This window comes from Molothrus aeneus, chromosome 1 (assembly GCF_037042795.1).
Source record: "Molothrus aeneus isolate 106 chromosome 1, BPBGC_Maene_1.0, whole genome shotgun sequence".
NCBI lineage: Eukaryota > Metazoa > Chordata > Aves > Passeriformes > Icteridae > Molothrus > Molothrus aeneus.
Genome location: NC_089646.1, coordinates 92245962 through 92265646, shown reverse-complemented (window position 1 = coordinate 92265646; position 19685 = coordinate 92245962). Strand labels below are relative to the sequence as shown.

Sequence of the window (19685 nt, the reverse complement as noted above, 5' to 3'; positions counted from 1 at the left end):
GGAGAAGAGGAGACTGAGGGGAGACCTCATTGCAGTCACAACTTCCTTGTGAGGAGAGGACGAGGGCAGACACTCATGTCTTCTCTGTGGTCACCAGTGACAGGACCCAGGGGAATGGCTTGGAGTTGTGTCAAAGGAGGTTTAGGTTGGGTATTAGGAAAAGGTTCTTCACCCAGAGCATGCTTGGGCACTGGAACAGGCTCCTCATAGAAGTAGTCACAGCACCAGCCTGACAGAGTTCAAAAAGTGTTTAGACAGTGCTCTGGGGCACATGGGATGACTCTTGGGCATGTTCAGTGCAGGGCCAGGAGCTGGACTTCAGTGGTCCCAGTGTGTCCATTCCAGCTCAGGATTCTGTGATTCTATATGCAGGACTATAATAAGTTGATACTTGGTAACAAACTTTATTGGCTAAAGTTTGAATTAAAGCGTGCATGGCAATACTCTGAAGAACAGTCTCTTTGATTTGCACAGACTTTTACAGACTTTGGCAAAGCTTATGGACTGAAATTTGTGTTTAAGGCAATGAAACTACAATATATAGGTATATATTTCTTAATGAAGGCTTTTTTTCTGGCGAATTTTGGCTAGAGGTAGATTTAATTCACTGATAAAACCTGTGTTTTTTCTTTTCTGTTTTTAACAGAAATTTATTCTCTTTAGCATTGCTTGAATAATGTTAATGACTCATCGTGAAAATAATTCTGTGTTATTAATGTGGTTTTGGGTTTTTTTCTAGAACTGAATATATACAAAAAATGTTGGTGGCACAGATCTGACCTACAGTAATACCTTGAAAGAGTATGAATATTTCAGCAAACTGCCTCTTCAGTGGTTCCTCGTTAGCATCTGAAGTGCATGCTGCTGCTGTTAATGGAGATAAGAGTACCCTCCAAAAGCTAATAGCAGGTAAATGTTTTCACTGTAGATGCATTTGGATTACTTCAGAACTGAAGCTTTTTGGTTTCAACTTACAGCTCTGATCTTTAAGATACTTTTGATGTCTTGGTTATATGTGCTTCTAGAATAAATGTTGCCCTGAAAATATGACTGATTTTTCTTACTTTTTATTACCTATTGCCTTTGATTGGTACTTCTTTGTGAAGTAAAATAGAAAATTGGTAAGTGATAGAACTCCTTTCAGGGAATTTGAAGTTCTGGAGAAGTGCTTCGTGCCTAAATACTTTAGCTGCAAATTCTTAATTTTTTTAGTTGCTTTTTGGGAAATTGTGTTTTTACAGATAATTCATCATTGTTTCTAAAGTTTTATTACTATGTAGTATGTGAAAATGAGCCAGCCTCATTTATTACTTTGATTCTGATAGACTGGCAATGTTTCTCAAGAGAAATTAAACGTAGTGAGAGAGTTTAGTCTGATTGAATCTGAAGTTAAAAAAAAAATCCCATCCATTAAAAAGCTCAGGATTTTTCCTTCCCTTGCCCTCTAGGAATGTATGGCATTCCGGGTTAATAGTTCTTAAAAGCAGTATATATTCTATGTTCCAAAACCAGTCTTGCATATACTTGGAAGGCTGCCATATGATAGGTGAAGACTTGGATTTTTCAGAGCTTCTGATTAAATGCAATTCCAGGTGATACTAAAGAAGCTCTATTTGCTCAGTGTTTTTTGGAAAATCCTATTCCCAGAGCTTAGCAAGGGTTTGAAGGACTGTGAAATAGTAAGAAGCACAGGCTGTATTTATGACACTTACTGTCATTTTTAATGTGTGTGAAGGATTTCATGTTAACAGCATGAAACCAACGATCAAGTTTCTTTATATATCTTCTGCTGACCTCTGTTGAAGGCAAGGTGAAGACTTGTGTGGATGTATTGTCCAAGCTGCACAGAAAGCAGTAAGGGGCTCTTCTTTACAAGGAGTATGTAATTTTCTCAAAACATAACTAGAACTGATTTGATTCCAACAGGAACATGTTTGAGGGGACTGCCTTTATAGAAGCTCCACTTGTTGAAACAGTTATTTTTTGTTGGGCCTTCAACTTTATTTTGTCATATGATGGTTCAAACATATACTGTTTGCATTTAATGCTATCTGTTTGCTCTTTTAAAAAACATTTTATAAACAGCAGATGATATGGAGATACTTCTAGAAAACTGTGAGATTCAACTACAAAGTAGCTTTAAATATCCAAGTTTGTAAAAAACCCTTCTGCCTGCATGTGGAGGTGAAAAAAGTGTGGGCTTTCAAATTCTGAAGAAGCAACAAAGAGTCTTTGCTAACTTCAGTATGTTTTTGTTAATCTTAGTGCCAAAAGACATATTTTTGGAAACATGAAGGAAGTATTGTTTCTTTTTGCTGGTACATCTTGTCAAATATACCACAAAACAGCCATTAGAACCAGATAAGGAAAATGCTCTTCTTTCAAATGATGATCATGCAGTAAGAAGATAAAAATGCTGTTTTACTTTTACATGGGAGAGAAAACTGCACAATCCTTGTAGCATTTGCTGTACTAGCAGTTTGGCTTTTCTGCTTTCCCATGTTTTGACAGGATATGACATAGACCTTACTTTTTCCAGAACTGGACCAAAAAGAAAAAAATAAAAAAAACAACCCGAAGCTTCACGTATTGCCTAGCAGAAGAAGAATGCATTAAAGTAATATTTTTAGCTGTTTACCAGTCACTGTTTAAAATATAACTTGATGCCAGAAGCAAATTGAGCAATTGGTGCTTTTCACTGAATTTCATGACTGCACTCAGCAGCAGCAGCTAATTCAGGACAGTACTCCGGTGTTATGTCTGCTGGATTGCTTAAAAACACTTCTCTAATACAGCCAAGCTCTGCATCTTGGATACGTAGCTAGAGGTGGATGCAGCAATGGACAGTCCTGACTCTCTCCTCCTTTCAGTCCTGACTCCCTTCCTCCTTTATTCCCTAAATTCATTATTACTTTCCTCTTCATGCTTTCCCTGTTCAGTTATTAACATAGGAGGGGCATAGAGGCTGGCCAAACGGTATCTTGGAGCAGCCCCTCATACCTCTTTGGTGATTTTTCCTTCTGGCATCTGTAGCTTGGTGGAGTGTGCGTGGCTGTATACAAACATAGAAGCTTTATTTGCATATAATTAGAGTATGGATGAATTTTAAAGGAACAGATGTTTGAAAAAATAATACAGTGTGTTCTGTATAATGTGTTCCTTTTGACACCCTGTGCCAGAAAGAGGCACAGACAGAATCAAAGGTAGGTAAAAAATTTATTTAGAGAAAGGGGGCTTTGGAACAAAGTATCTCTCTATGTTAACCACTGCTAATGCTTAATCACGGGACTTTCTAAAAAGCTTGTGGGTTAAATGCCATAGAGTACATGCCTGGTGTTAATTGTATAACCAGTGTTCTAACAGAAATGTGCTAATTGTTTGCATTGCATGAGTTGTCATGTGCTGTATCATGTTGTTTTAGAATTGTATGTTCTTGGGCTTTGGGGAATGCTCACAGTATTTTCTTTCCTGTGTTTTACACAACACTGAACTTGTCTTTAATTAACAATTCTTCAGTGTTAAAAACCCATCTGTATGATTTTGATCCTAAAGAAAAAGCAAGCAAAAGTTAATTTTGTATTTGGAGGATCATTTTCCATTTTATGCTTTGGGAAGAGAGAATTGTTTTAATTGTTTAAAAGAACAAAATAATGATAGTCATTATACTGAAGTGTCTGTTTAGTCCAGCTCCTCATTCTAAAACCCTTATCATGCATTGCTTGCATCCGAATGCTTCTAAATCTCTGATGTGATGTTTCATTGTAAATTTTAACTGAACTATGGGCTACAAATATGCGGTTGTGTGCTATTGTTTTATCCTACTCTCTACTTCTCTCTTGCCTGTTCTACATTGTGGGAAGTAGGATAAATCTGAGGTACTGCAGCAGGCAAGATTCTTGAAAATGACAAGAAATGGTCTGCCTTTTAATAATTAGGGAGAAATCACACCCTCCTGCTGCCCCTTCTCCTTTTCTGGTTTGAAAAATGCATAGAAATGTTAAGAGTCTGATATGGCTGTTTGCATAGAGCGTGAGGAAGTTATGAAGTACAGCTATGAGAGTTAAATTTTGGACTTGGGCCCTGGATTCTGTTGTGATCATGACCTCTGTTGTCAATAAGCTTATGGAATGCATATTCTGGTGGGCTGAGGACTTTTATTCTAAAAGGGAATGGATCTAAAATTTCTTTATTAGGCAGGTATGTGAAGAGAAATTATTTTTGCCAAAGCACATTTTAGGTACGCTATGCACCTAAATATAAATGTTTTGAAGGCTACCTGTGCTTTCTTGATTGCAGAAATGGTAATTTGCTGCAGCTGTGAAGTTCACAAGGTGTTGTGGCTAGTGACTTTCATCAGCTTAATCTCCCCTTAGCACCTGATGGTGATATAGTATCTCCTAGACCTTGTCCTGTCTCTTAGCCTGAGCACAAAGACACCCTTTTAGGGAAATGCTCATAGGATTTTAACCATTCTAAGGGCCTTACAGAGCCCTGGTAAACAACAGTAGAAAACCTGCTGCTAGCTGAAGATTATTTTTTTACCTTCAAAAATAGTGCAGGAGCTTCAGGCAAATTACTGGCATCACATTTTGAGGTTCTTGCTCATTTTTCCCTCAGACTGTATGCAGTCATGGAAATTCCTTGTCATCAGCTACATCACTTTTTGAGAACTGAAAATGAACATAGATATCTGTTGTTCTATTTAGTTATGGTGCATTTGAGCTTTAGGCCATTTTTGCTCGTTGTTAGTCTCTAAATCTTTTACATATGTATGTATATATATATCCACTAACATTCTGTAACAGAAAAGGAACTGGAATTTGAGAGAAAGGTGCTGGTTTTGAACACTGCTGATGTAAGAACCAACGTTATCTGAGCATAAGCCCATGTGCTTGTGTCTTATTGGAAGAAATGAATATTTATGTATTTCTCTTAGTATATTTGTTCAAGTCCCATCAGCTTCAAGCAATTTAAGACACTGTTGAGGTTATGTTAACACTTAGCAGTGAAATGTGGTTTAGTGATGTCTAAGTGACCATGTTGAACTGATACTGGAAGAGCACCTGAATGTACATAGTTAATTAGAGAATCTGGCTTGTTGGTTGGGAACAGTGACATGTTAAATCATGCTTGGGACCACAGTGTATGCAGAGGAGCAGGCTAAACAGCAGTGTGAAGGTGAGTATTATAATGCAAAAAGGTGTTCAGAAACCAGCCTGTTCCTGACAAAGCTAGATATAGCTATATGTGGTATTTTCTGGGTTCCCTGTGGCAGGAAGGAAAGATGAATCTGACTCCATGTTCTTAGAAGGCTAATTTATTATTTTATGATATTATATTATATTATATTATATTATATTATATTATATTAAAGAATGCTATACTAAACTATACTAAAGAATAGAGAAAGGATGCAGACAGAAGGCTAAAAGATAATGAAAACCTGGTGACTCCTTCCACTCCCAACACAGTCTGACCGTGATTGGTCATTAAGTTAAAACAATTGACATTAAACTAATGGAACAACCACCTGTTAGATAAACAATCTCCAAACCATATTCCAAAGCAGCAAAACACAGGAGGAGTAAATGAGATAATATTGTTTTCCTTTTTCTCTGAGGCTTCTTAGCTTCCCAGGAGAAAAATCCTGGGCAAGGGGATTTTTCAGAAAATATGGTGGTGACACCAGTAAAAGACTTCTTGTGGGATTTTTTGGGGGTTGTTTGTTTGTTGTTTTGGTTTCTAGTAAACTGCTAGTGGCATCAAGATTAGTTGTAAAACCAGTGGGTTGTCAAGGTGAAGTGGCAGTCAGAGAAGATGAGGCCACAGGTGAAGAATAAAAAGAATTTTTCTATATCTGCATCACAGAGAAGTTTGGAAATGTTCTTAAACTTTTTTTGCAGAGCAGAAAGACTTTTCTTAATGCAAATCACACTTTCCAGGCAAAAAAAAAGTGTTACATAGTGAATCATGTGATTGACATGGTAATCACTCTATAGTTTTAAAGGAACTAAAAAATGTACTGAGTGAGTAAATGATTTCTCTAACTGGCAATATCCTACTTGACAGTGTTTTTTGTAAGTGGCTTGATTGGTAGGGAATGAATTTTAATTCTTTATATTGCCCTTGATTCATATTTAATCTCCTTGATTCTTCTTCTGGGTGAATCAATAGAAATTATAATTAAGAGTAAAATTACTGTGTATGTAGATAGGTATAATATGCTGGGGGAGAGCAAAGACTGTGTAAAGAAGCAGCATGCCTCTGCTGGAGCGCTTTTGAGGCATCAACAGTCATGCAGACAAAGGAATCATTAAAAAGCAAAACTAACTTGCCTGTAAAATTCAGTGTTCCTTGGGTAACTGTAGATAATGGTTCTCCAGTGGAGATCTGGAGAGTCTGGATGTGTGGGGTAGTTGATAGCCATGAAGTTAAAGGTGCTTGCCTTTATAAAGGTGACATCATGGAAATATGAAACTTTATAGTGAAATTGCTTTGTTTGGAGGGTTTTTTGGACTGTGAATAGGAATAGTGTCTTGACTCTTTTTTAAGAGGATCTGAGATTACTGCCTTTATTAACCTTATCAATTCAATAAACCTTGAGAAGTATTTTAGTAGTTTCCATATTGTAAGGCACCCTGAAGTAAATGATGTTGTTGATGTAATATTGATGTTTATGCTTTTAAAATAAACATTGCTGTGAGTAGGCTTCAAAGTTTGTTTTAGCTACAGTGTTTACAGGTTTCAGGAGGTCTATTTGGCTTCTATGCTGTTGATATTTTTTAAACTAGTCTGTGCAGCTGGGATTTATGTAACTATTTGAAAGTTATTTATCATTATGCCACTGCAGAATCTTACTGGTGGTAGGTGTATTCATGGAACTAATATTTTCTGAATGTACTTTTTTTCTGCAAATATATTTTGAAATCTTCTGTAACTGTCAGTAAAAGTAGGACAAAATGTAATGACTTCGAGTTTTTCACATACTCCATTTTTTGTTCAGCCCAGTCACATTCTAATGAGATACCTGCTGTTCATATTATAATAAGATGACTTTTTAATTAAAAAGTACTGCTTTTAGCTAGATACTGATACACTTTCCTGGTTTAAATGGGTGCTTTGTTTTGGTTTTTTCAGGAAACTCTGAGCTGAAAGATAAAGAGGACCAGTTTGGAAGAACTCCCCTTATGTACTGCGTGCTGGCTGACAGACTGGACTGTGCAGAGGCGTTGCTGAAGGCTGGAGCTGATGTTAACAGAGCGGATCGCAGCCGGAGGACTGCTCTCCATCTTGCTGCACAGAAGGTAATTTCTGTCAAGTGCTTATGAAGTCAGGGCTCTCACCACAGCTGGGAGGTGGGCTGACCCTGGCTGGACACCAGGCACCTACCAAAGCTGCTCTATCACTCCTCTCCTTAGCTGGACAGCAAAGAGAAAATAGAACAAAAGGCTCATGGACTGAGATAAGGTCAGGGAGAGATCCCTCACCAGCTCCTGTCATGGGCAAAACAGACTCGACTTGGGGAAATTGGTTTAATTTATTACCAGTCAAATCAGAGTAGCATAATGAGAAATAAACCCAAACCTTGAAATCATCTTTCCCACACCCTTCTTCCTGGGCATAACTTAGCTTCTGAATTCTCTACCTTAGCCAGCAGCCAGTGGTGCAGGAGGATGCTGTCAGTTCATTACTATCTGTTCTTCCCTCTACAATCTGTCCAGTTACATTGTCCCCCTGAAGAAGTGCTAAAGGAAGTATTCAACAATAAAATAAAAGGCAATTGAAAGTATAACTTGAACCTGCAAGAAATTTTGAGTGTGGTTAGGCCTGGAGGAAGTATCTACAGTCTCTCTACAGGAGACTAAGCAGGATGCTGATTGGGGGGGGAAAGGGGAGTGGCTTTGGCGGCTAACCAAGACATTTGAGTTCATAAACTCTGAAAAAGACTCCACAGAGAAGATTAGAAATTCACACTGAAACAAAGAGCCTTTTATTTACTATTTAAGTTTTTATACTATGTTTAAAACCATAACTGCTCAAAAATTAGCATTTTTTTGTCTGTGTTACTGTCTTTTGCTACCACTTAGAGTGCCTGCCATGATTTCCATAGCAAACCATTTCCATATATATCTTGTCACCTGTTTGTAACCGGTCAAATTTTTCAGATGTTGTAATACAATCTGCATTTTTTTATAATTTTATTTTAATTAGGTTTATGTAAAGGCAGCTATAGGTTAGTCATGGTATCCAGTAAGGAGCAGTTAAATAGAAAACCATCTTTGGAAGACTATAATAAGGTGATATTCTCCAGATACATTTGCTTAGAAGTCCATAGGGGCTGTGTGGTCTGTGTTACTGCATCCCTTACAGGGAAATAGTGTTGTAGGTTGTAGTTGACTTGAAATAGGCTAATTCATCTGCTTGGTTATGTACCCTTACACTCTGATGAAAACAATTCAGTCATCATAACCTTGTTTCCAGGATTAATTTTGTATTTCTAAGGGACCAACCAGCTTACTTGAATGTTGTTGTTCCAAAGCTAGGTATTTCATAAAAGCAGCAATGTCAGAGACTTAAAAAATGGCTGTAACATACTTTACTTGCCTGGTATTCATAGAGGCATTCAGATTTTATGATGTGATAGACACATGAACATTTTAACCATATTAAAAACTTCATTTTACAAATTATGTTTTCCTCAGATTTTTAAAATAAATTTTAGCATATAAAAACAATAGAAATTCTTGTCTAAATCTTTGTCTGAATGTTCACATTGTGGATAATATCCTCTAACTGCATATGCCCTCCATTTCCTTATGCCTTGCTTCAATCCTGAAAATGCAGATTTTACATGGGGTACTTGGACCATCTTAGATGGTTTTTCAGTTGACAGTGCAAATGAAAAGGAAGGTAAAACAGCATGAGATAAAGATTTTAGCAGTAGATTTTATGTAGTCACACACTTACTGTGTAAGGTGCTAGATAGATGTGATGCACTCCATAGCAAAAAGGGTCAGGAAACAGCCCTTGCTACTGCTTTTTATTTGCCTCACTTAGCTGTCCTCTAAAATTCTCTTCTGTGTCTTCTGAGCAGTTACTTGCTATTGATGTTACCTTATGAAATTAGCATTTCATGTGTGTGAAATTTTTCTGTAGTCTTTCCATATTAACATTTTTAGATCTACATTTCTGTCAGGAGTGTCTTCTGAAAAATACGTAAAATTAAAATTCAAAACAACCTAATGTTTCATGCAGTTTTGGCTGTTTAAATAATGTTATGCATTCTCCTTATATCTTGCTCATACTTTTGGTTTATATTCCAATTTTTTTTCACCAAAAGTAAAATTTCTCAGTACAGCTGACTTTCAGATAGAAAAATAAACATGCTGTGAGATCACCCATTACCAAAATTGTTTTGTCCTTGTTGGTTAATCATGAATATATATATTTACCAGGGCCACTCTATGGTTTTTGTTGTGTTCAAGCTTGTGAATCAGTAGCTGTCCTGTGCTTCATCAAAACCAGATTGACATGACTTTATAAATTCCCATTAATGGGTAGTCACAGGTACAAGCTATTTAGAAGGGCAGCACTTGGAAATTCAGATTCCTAAATTGTACTTGTGTTGCATCCTAATTTTCCTTTTCTTTGGAGAGAGAAGCTAAGTTACAGACCTTTACATGCAACCAGTGAAGAGGTAGGAAAGAAAAGACACTTCTTTCTACACTGCTGCTAACTAAAGTAGATGGAGGTAAAATTAAGTGAGGTTTCCTGAGTCAGAACCTTCCTTTCTAAGTACCAGGATTACCTTTGTTCTTCTTTGCAGTCTCTTTGAAGAGCTTTTGAGACACCTTGCTCATCAGATCACAGCAGACAGACATTCTGAGGGCTAGAGTTTGTTGCCAGAATATTTGAGACTCCTTAGGTCATCATTCTACAGGCTGCCTTTATGTGTCCCTTTGAACTTGTTCCTCTGAAACAGTCTTGCAGCTGATTTCACAAAAAGTGGTCTCTGCTGCCTTTCTTTGGGAACCTCAGAACTGTCTCAGAGGCAAAGAGTTAGTGAGAAAATGCTCCTCTAATGCCAAATAGAAGCAATGATTTAGCTGTCATAGACTGAAGAGAGCTGAATGTCTTAATTCGTGTGTTTGGATTCAAGATGGTGTCTCTCCTATTAGTAATCCTGGTTATCATAAAAACAATTGGTTTTAGTCTCTGCAGGATGAGGTGAAACTGTTCCCATTTTTCTGTCTGGAGATTTCACTGTAAGAGAACTGCCAGTTCATGTCTTTCAGTCTTAGTAAAATTGCTTGTGGGTTTTTTAATCCCTATAATAGAACAAGTATGCAGAAATGTGGCATTGACCTGAATTTAGTCATAAATCATCAGAATTAAGTAAAATAGATAAGGACTTCACTTGCTTTTCTTCTCTAGGCTGGATTTCTGGTTGGTAGGACTTAAATGAACAATTGTAACACATCATGCCATTAACACTTGCAAAATTAGCTTCTCGCTCAACCTGTGTTAGTTGCAAACCTGGCTGTACTGGGTGAGTGTGTGTATGCATAGACATATGTACATATCAGCTCTACATTATATTTTATTCTTAACATCCACCTCTCTGCAAGTTTTATGCTTCCAGCTATTGTCTGCAGAACAGGAGACAGCCTGTGCTTCCATCATGGTTGTCATTACTCTTACAGAAGGACTTCATTCTGTAAAAACATTTCTTCCAGTCCTTCAAAATGCCAACAATCACATCCAGTGTTCAAAATGCAGATTGTTATTTGTTGTTAGTACAGAGTTCTTCTGAAATTATAGGTAAAAATTTCAGCACTATCCATATGGTCATAGAAAACATTATCTGATGGATAGTTTAATAATAGTCCCTTAATCCTTTTCCTGTTCCTAATGATGCCTGTAAGTCCTTCTGAAGTAGTTACTTTGTTACTTGCAGTTGTGTAGTTGATCTCCTCCCAATATTCTGGTGTGCTCCAAGTGCCTTTGCTTTGTTTCACAAATGTCCTTGAAGACATCTTTCAGAGCCATGATTTGTCAAAATAGCTCTATTTTGATTTGGGTGTCAATAAGCAGTACCAAAATTTTTGCACTTAATATAAAAGCAGTTCACAGTCTCTACAAAAACTATTTCTGATAGTATACCTAGGTAGACTGGCCAGTGCTTTTACATGTTCTTTCTGTTCCAAGGGTTTCAACACAGGTAAGAAGTGTTCTGATGATCTTGGTACCTCTGTCTAGTGCTGTTTTAATAACCAGGCCGTATTTACCAGTCAATGAGGAAACTCATGTCTCAGAACTCAGAGTTGCTGTGTCATCCTGGTCTTGCCATGCTTCATTCAAATGGTTTTTGTCACCAGACCATGTCTACAAAGCAATAGTTAGGTGAAAAGCTGTCAGGTTCTCATCTCAACATCTGTTTTCATCTCAACAAAAGATTCTTATAATCTCTCTGTCTCAGATTTCACTAGTGACATTCTGGACTATTTGCAAGAAGTAAAGCTTTGGATATTCACTTACTACCTTTGTCACCTTTCTAAGACAAAGCATTCTGACACCTTTCTTTCCAGAAAGTTCCTGAAATTAATAAGGTAAGGTCAGATATTTTGGCTCTACTATTAGAAACATGAATGCTTTTTGAAAAACACCTGTGGTTATATATTGCAATGATAACCTTTGGTCAGTGGGTGTTTCATGCTAATAATTATGTTCTTAATGATTAGTCCTCTGTTTAGTGATGGGCATCCTTTGTATTACAGCTTTTAAGTTTTATACATCTTTTGATCTGAGAAACATTTTTAGCTTGAATGAAGAGATAGTTTAACTTTCTGTGTGCTTAAATGTAACAAGTATATCTTCTTTCAATGGAAAATAATATAGTACAATGCAATGTGAGATGATGGGCTGAGAATAATATCATGTAACTAAAAATTTACATTGCAGACATCTACATATGAGCTGGTTACGTAGATAACTTAAAAGTAATGCACTGGATGGTGCAGTCATTCACCCTAAAGTGAGATGAGTACTCTAGGGCACACTGACTAGCTGATTCTTTCTTTTAGGCATCTGTCTGATGGAGGTTTTTGTATTGTCAATATTGTAATTGTGACAAAATAATCTCATCCAAGGCATACATTTTTTAGCAACTCGTTTTCCAATTGTCTTTGATATGATCTTTCATGGTATCTGTCTTTCTTTTATCAGCCTTATGATGGAGGTGATTCAGTCTTTGTAGCAGAAGGCCGTGTAAATTAAGTTATTTGGTGTTTTTCCTTTTGGATTTTACTCTGTTCCACTCCTTTGGTCTCTCTTTTCAAATGCAATCTCACAAGCAATTTTGAAAGGGTGCACACCCCTTAAAAAATAAGAAAAAGGGGCAGATCAAGTCATTAACTTCATAAAATTTAAATTAAAAGCAGTCAAACAAAAAAGCCCTTAAAAATACAAACCCACCAGAGAATGATACAAATTATTGCAGGAGTGCACCTGCAAAGATTGCCATGGGAGTTTCAGAGGGTGGTTGTAACTTCCTGAACACGGATGTAATTTAGTGGGAACTGAAACTGTGACTGATTGCAACAGAAGTAGAATCATTAGCATAATTTGTCAGTGATTTTGCACTGAGGAATTGTAGTACTGTATCGGTACAGATTATTTAAGCTTGTAGAATTTAGATTATTGTGAAATAAACATGCTGTGGGGATTTGAGTACTGGGATTACAGTTTAACAACAGGCATTCATTTCCAGTTGCAGGCATTTTGCATTTGTAGCAATTTGCCTCTAGTGTTAAATTGCAACTTTTTTAAACACCCACGCGTGATACCTATGAATGGAAATGTTTCTGCATACCCAAAATGCATGTGTATGTTTTGTCATTTATGTTTCATTAAGTAATTCCAGTTTAATTTAAGGTGTGTGGGGGGGAAAGCAGGCCTGCCTCTTTCAAAATTTCTCACAGGGGATACTCACTTATTAGCAATCTGCTTCTTTTGGGGAGTAATCTACCTGAATCTTTCTGAATACTTTGGGCACAGCCTTTTGTGCTCATAGGGATAGAAGAAAAAATGCAATTTTTTGGGTGGGTTTCTAATAATATGCACTTCAAATAATCTATCAGGATGCTTAAATGTCAGGAGGATATTAATTTTGGCTTCAGGAAGATTACTACAACCCCAGAGGGAAAATGTGACTTTAGTAACGTTAAATATTGTATAGCTTTTATTATTTATTTGCTAACATGGTTGTTGAGAAATAACAGTACATTCAGGATGCAGTTAGGAGTTCTGTGTAAAGTAGGAGGATATATTTTAAGGGTCTTTTTTTTTTTTTTTAAACTAGAAAAAATGTACTGCTGAGTATACATTGTTCCTGTATACTCAGCAGTAACAGTAAAAGTAAAGTAAAAAAAGACAGCCTGTGGCAAGCATTAGACATGGTAGAAAATTGGAAACACAAGGTAGTTTTAGTTCACTTATTTTATGAAAGTTTATTCCCAAGTCTTATCTAATGAGTACAGTCAGGTTAGTCCAAGAGCTGCAAAAAGAAATTTTTTTTCCATTTCTTGAGCAAATAAAAGGTGTTTGTATTAAAAACTCTTGAATTAACTTGCCTGGGAGCCAGTTTATACATTTTTCTCTCATTACCTTTTCCAAGATGTATTTCCTGGAGCTATAGTCTTTCAGATCTTTCATAAGGCTTTATTTGATCTGCATAAAAGAGCACATGTACTTCTAACTTTCTTTCCCAATCTATGTAATGAAAATAAATTATCATGTCAGAGACAGTGGTGGCCAGTTCATGTTCTTGTTTTCCTCAGGCCAATAACCTTTTATGATGTTCCCCCTTAACTGAGAGCTCATAATGAGTAATATTAATTCTATGCATGTAGGTTCTTGACATGTAAATGAGCTTTACTTTCATTTTGTGGTATTTTCATGTGAGCATACAATTTGATTAAATGTGAGAAATCTGAACACACCAGGATGTGAAACAGGACCGTTTGCCTACCTGCCAGAAGAGGTGAATTTTTTTTAGCATATGGGACTGTAGTTTCCTTTGTGATTAATTAAGCCACAGACAATAAGCATGATACAACTGTTTTCTTTAGTTTCCTGAACAATGAGTTCTCTCTAGTGAATGTGGCCTGAAGTTGCTCAAGGGTGGAAGGCAGAGTAGTTCCTTGTGTGTGATTGGTGTGTGTGTTATACTATAGATAAGCTGTCCTAGCTACCAAGGAGTTGGTACCATCCACAGCCTTCCCCTGAGCCCTTTTCACAGCTGTAGAACTGCTCACTGGCCAGTGAGTTGACAGAAAATGAACTCTACAAAAAAACAATTAATTTTCTGCCCATTTAACACAAGGCCCCATGTCCCCAAATTATTTTTGCTATTGGTTGATACTACATTGATCTGTGCTGCAAGCCCTATTGAATTGGTTAAAAATAGCTACAGGAAAAATTTAAGAAGAGAAAATTCACATTGTTACAGAGATCTGATTCACAGTACACTCCCCAAGAAAGTTGTGCTGTCACTGCTGAGAATGAACAATAAAACAGAGACTTTGCAAGACTGGAATTTCCTAAATCACAGTGACATAATGAAAAATATTCTCAAAACCATAGGTAAGAATTTTAGCATCCAATTTGAGTTCAGGAAGGATGGGAGCCCTTTTAAAATTGGTGTTTTTCTGTGTGTGATAAATTGCTGCTGTGACTCTCTTTCAGGATCTTGTATGTCTCTCCTAATTCTTTTGACTGTTCTTTAGATTTCATTAATACTTCCATTTGTCTCTGCTGTGTCTTGATTCAGATTAAAATTTGGGCAGTACTTTGCAAGACTGATATGCTATTCTCATATATTCAAGGCAGTGCATTTTCAGCTTGCACACTTTGTCATGTCTTGTAACAAGGCAAGAACGTGCACATTGTTTCCTCATTAAGTGTTAAACTGCTATAATCATATGGTATCCAACAATTGTCTGTCTCTACTGTCAAAATGTGGGTTAGAATCCACATTTTAATTCTTTTCTCTGCAGAAGTTAAAACTGTGGAAATACTGTTCTACATGTTAGTTTTCAGTTGCACAGCAGATACTAAGACACCTGAATCTGATTTCTCACTGGTTTTATGTTAGTATGAAACCATATTTTAAGACAAGGTTATGCAAAAATTTTCATGTGCCAAAGTATTCTTTTGACTTGAAGTTCAAGATCAGAATTTCAGACTAACTGTAAGATCAAACTTGGTTTGTATACAAATTTCACTGATAAATATGGTATGAATGTCTATAGTCAATGGCACTTGTAGAGTTGATTTTTAAATTATTTTAGTAGCAGTTGGTTACTAAACTAACTTACTCTGGTAAAACATGTTTGAAAGTATTGCTTGCAATTTGTTGCTACCTCCCTGACTATAGCTACTTTCCAGCAGACATTTTACACATCAAAGGAGTTACTGCATGGCTAACCAGAAAACATAGCGTCTGTTACTGTCTGTGTTTAGGATTGGCTGGTGAAAGAAAACAAATAAAGCTGTCTGAGATGCTAAAATGAATTATTCTATAAATATGACAGAGTTGCTCTATAGCCTGCTGTAGTCAAAATGGTTCTATCTACTTCCAGTTGGAATAGCAAAATGGTATTTTCCCTCATTTAGAGTAGTAGAAGTAAAAACTGAAGGAGGATGGAAGATGTTTAAGGAGAGGATTTGCAATAGGAGCATGGGTGGAGTATTTACCCCAATAGTCTACTCAGCAGTAGACTATATTTGCATGGAAAGGGATGGACTGAGTATGGTGTGTTCCCTTTGACATGCATTTGAAGTGTTGGTCTCCAGTTGCCTGGGACAGTTGTTGACTGGCAGCCATCATTGTAGTACCCAGTTTTTATTTTTGTAGTATTCAAGGATTTTATTTTAATTGTGAGGTTGTAAACATAATCTATACACAGAAGAAAGAATAAATGCATCTAAGGTATTTGGGAAGATGTGTGGATTAGTTCTTGCTTTGTGTAAGGGATGTTTAGTATGATTCTCAAGGAGGCACATCTGGAACACAGCTTGAAAAATACAATGGTGTACCATTTCTGATTTTGTCTTGTAATAGTGGAAAAGATTCTCACTTATCAATAATTGTGATCATAAACCAAGTATAAATAAGGCTTGCAGCAGAAAAGTCCCAAGTGATAACAGGTACACAGCTCACTGGGCTAGTAAGTCTAAAGTTCTCTTTTCTCTCCACTTCTTGCAGACAGACAGGGATACAGAAGATTGTAATTCCCCATTTTTCACTGTTTGAATCTGGACAATAGCGTTGAGAATCTGGAGAATAACGTTGACTAGCGTTGTAGTTTTATACAGGATGTGCGTCAATGTTCATTAGTTCATTAGTGTAAATGTCTTAAGACATTTACAGATTTTGCTAAGATTAGGTGTTAAGAACAGTAATTTTTCTTCACTATTTGCCACCACCTAGTCCTCTAGCACAACATTGTTGTGTTTGGTTTTTTTTTAATAAAGCAAATTGGGAGAATGATATGTGCTCCATTTCTCTTTAATCAAGGTATGTGTTAAAAGGAATGAGAGTCTGCTAAATAAGAACAAACCATAGCAGTGACTACAACCTGGGATAAGTAGGAAGTTTGTAATATAAACAATAAAGGAGTTTTTGATCCTGGAAAATCTGAGCAGCTTCTGAGATCACTGTGTGCTCACTGTCACCAGCATAGGCATAAGTGCCTGTACGTGAATGGCAGTTTGGGAACAGTTTGCTCCATCTTCCCTGGGGTGGAGGGTTGGGTCAGGCCAGTTGCACCCCTGTAGGTCTCCTTTACACAGGGGCTTCTATGGGGCTCACCATTAGCTTTAGGAATTCTGAACTGGTCTCCTTTTTGAAAGGACAAGCGGCTATTTGAAATGTGTAAAATGTAAATAAAACTGTATCTACTAAATGTTTCTCTATGGTATTTGAAAATTACAGTATTTGTCTCCTCTTTGCAGTGATTTATTATGTTTGGAGTACATTTTAGACTGGAATAATAATAATTAATATTTATTCATAGAAATGTCATATACTGTTTCAAATTTTATTTGTAGGTTTGCTTGAGTTTTGTGAGAGCCAACTTACCAAAATGTCAAGTTCAAGTTTTCTTCAGGCTATAGTCATAAAGGATCTGTTTGCCAAACTACTTACTTAAATATCTATATTTTGTGTTGTACTGCCCATAAGCGAAGTGTTAAATCATCTGTGTCTGGTTGAAACTATTAATAAATATGTATTCACCCCCAGAAATATTTTGTAAGCCTAAAAAGTTAAAATAATAAAATACGGCATATTTTGATTTTTTTTTTTTTACTGAATAGGTCTTTTCAGAGTGTTTAGATTTCTTAAATTAATACTGTCTTGCACTTGCATAGTAGTTTCCTATATCTTTGCAACCTGTATTTTGAGCAAGAGCACATTCCTCAGTTAAAGGAGAACAGCAGATATTCATGTTTTATGTCTTTAACTAAAACTTTAAATTAAATTTGCATGTAAATTGATTTAATGATATTTTTCTGTTATTAAGTACTTCCAGAAGCATAGGAATCCCTTGCTGAAAAACATACTCCTTTTAGCATAGTTGAAGAACCAGTAAATTAATTTTGTCAGTATCAATTGCTTTTTAACTGTTTAAATAACTTGTGTATTTTTCCTGCATTATTCTTTTGGCTGCCTGATTTTAATAATATTCCTGTGGTTGTTGTGTTTTATTTTGGGGTTTTTAAATGTTCTCTTCTATCGTTTGCTATAGCAAACAGCCTCAGTTTAGGGACTGTGCCTCCAGTCTCACTGGTTTTGGATAGTACCACCCTGAGAATAATAAATGGTTTCAATTTGCCTCAGAGTGATGTGACTTGTGAGGTCCTGTGTCACTAGATAACTGCATATTGCCCTAGAAAAAACAATTGAAGCAAATTTATAATGATAAATTCAAATTATGTAGCCCTGGTTTCTATCACTCTGCTACAAAGAAAAAAAAAGAGTAGATATTAAATGGAATAACGACTGTAACATCTCTCTGTCACCTAGCATGGTATTGGAATCCCTTTTCCAGTGGTGCAGATCCTTGCCTCAATGTTTCCCAGCTCAAGCTTGGTTTTCTGGGGTTAATTTTCCCGGAGTGTCTGCCTGGGTTTTCGAGGAGCCCTGTACAAAGGGAGTCAGTACAGCCTAGTGGAGAGCAGAGTCATGAGCATTTGCATCTCTGGAATGTTTTTATTGACAAACGGTAGTCTGCTATTGACATTCGTGTCCCTTGATGATACTTCTATCCTAGCTTATCTTTGCTGGTCAAATGCCTTAATTGTTCTGGCCTTTAATTCAGTCAAAGTTGGTGCAGGAGTCGAAGAGAAAAGAGAAGGAACAGGTCTAACAGAGCATCAAGCTTGAGCTGTGAAGCTGCTGGCAACGATCAACCTGTCATAATGTTATGATTTGTTCATTTTTATACCATTTATTAGCCTTTACTTGTTGTGCCATTTGGCCTCCAGGGCAGATAAAGTGCTGTCTAATTTGGTAGGTTTGCTTCTGTCAGAGTGGCCTCGACAGAGAAGGTGTTAGCTGTAGTGACAAATAATCAATAGCTGTCGTTGTCATGAGGAACGTGAGTAGTTGGGCCTTTCATCTGGAGGATTAGAGGTCTAATTGGATTGAGAATAGGGAGGGTGAGCTGTTGGGTAACCCTGTCAGCTATGTTAAGCTGTCAAATGTCAGCTTGCCTGAAAGGAAGAAGGAATGGTTAGCTTTCAGAAACAAGGAAGAAGACATATGAAAGCTTTTTAAAAAGTAACAGATAGAAAAGTAGAATAGGCTAACATAGGCTTTAACCCTTTCTTGTTTAATTACATATCTTTCTAGTTAATGAGGATGCGTGGTGTGCACTCTCTCGCTCTCTCTGAGACAGGCAGAATTTGTGTGAAACAGATTTGGCAGTGTTATACCAGATCAGACTGGTTTTATGTCTCGAGAAAAAGCCAGTTAACTACTCAGATAGGGAATATAAATGCAAAAGATTATGACATGGGGGAAGAAAATATCCATCAAAGGAAGGAATCACTTAATAGAAGCTGTAAGGAAATAAAATATTTTATTTTAATATTTCCTTGTAAAGATATGTCAGTCTGATAATACTGACAATACAGTCTGATAATAGTATATTTTTTGAGAAATAAGTAGTTGTTTCAAAGTAAGTAGAGTAATTATTACAACCCAGTCCTGCACTGGACTTCAAAATCATCAGTTGAATTTTGTCTGCATTTTCTTATTGTTGTTTTTGATCTTTGCTTTCTGCCTGTTTCTTGGAGAAAGATTTCTATTGTTCTAAATAAGATAAATCTAATGAAAGACCCATTATGCTGGTAGAACATGTAATTTTATGTCTCAGATGTGCTAATATTTACCTTACCAGAATAAATAATAGGACTACATTTTAATGAAGGATTTGCTTATAAAATTACTGAAATAGTTGTTTCTTTACTTGTCATCTTATTCTGCCACTTACTTGTAAGCAAGTCTTAACTGTAACCATGCCAGTATTCCCCTTCTCTAAGTAACACATTTGCCTTGAGATCTGCAGTACTTGGCCATAGTTATCTGTATAACAGATCTGGAAATAGCAAGGTTTTTA

At 36.6% G+C, this 19685-nt stretch overlaps 1 protein-coding gene across 1 annotated transcript in view; it reads left to right on the top strand.

The window, feature by feature from the left end:
* The first annotated feature begins 750 nt into the window (after nt 1-750).
* INVS (inversin) overlaps nt 751-19685 on the top strand; it is an 81331-nt gene continuing 62396 nt past the window's right edge. Inside the window, exons 1-2 of the mRNA XM_066560831.1 lie at nt 751-909; nt 7138-7304. Of these exons, the coding sequence (XP_066416928.1) occupies nt 804-909; nt 7138-7304 (273 nt within the window). The 5' untranslated portion in view covers nt 751-803. The remainder of the gene's footprint in view (nt 910-7137; nt 7305-19685) is intronic.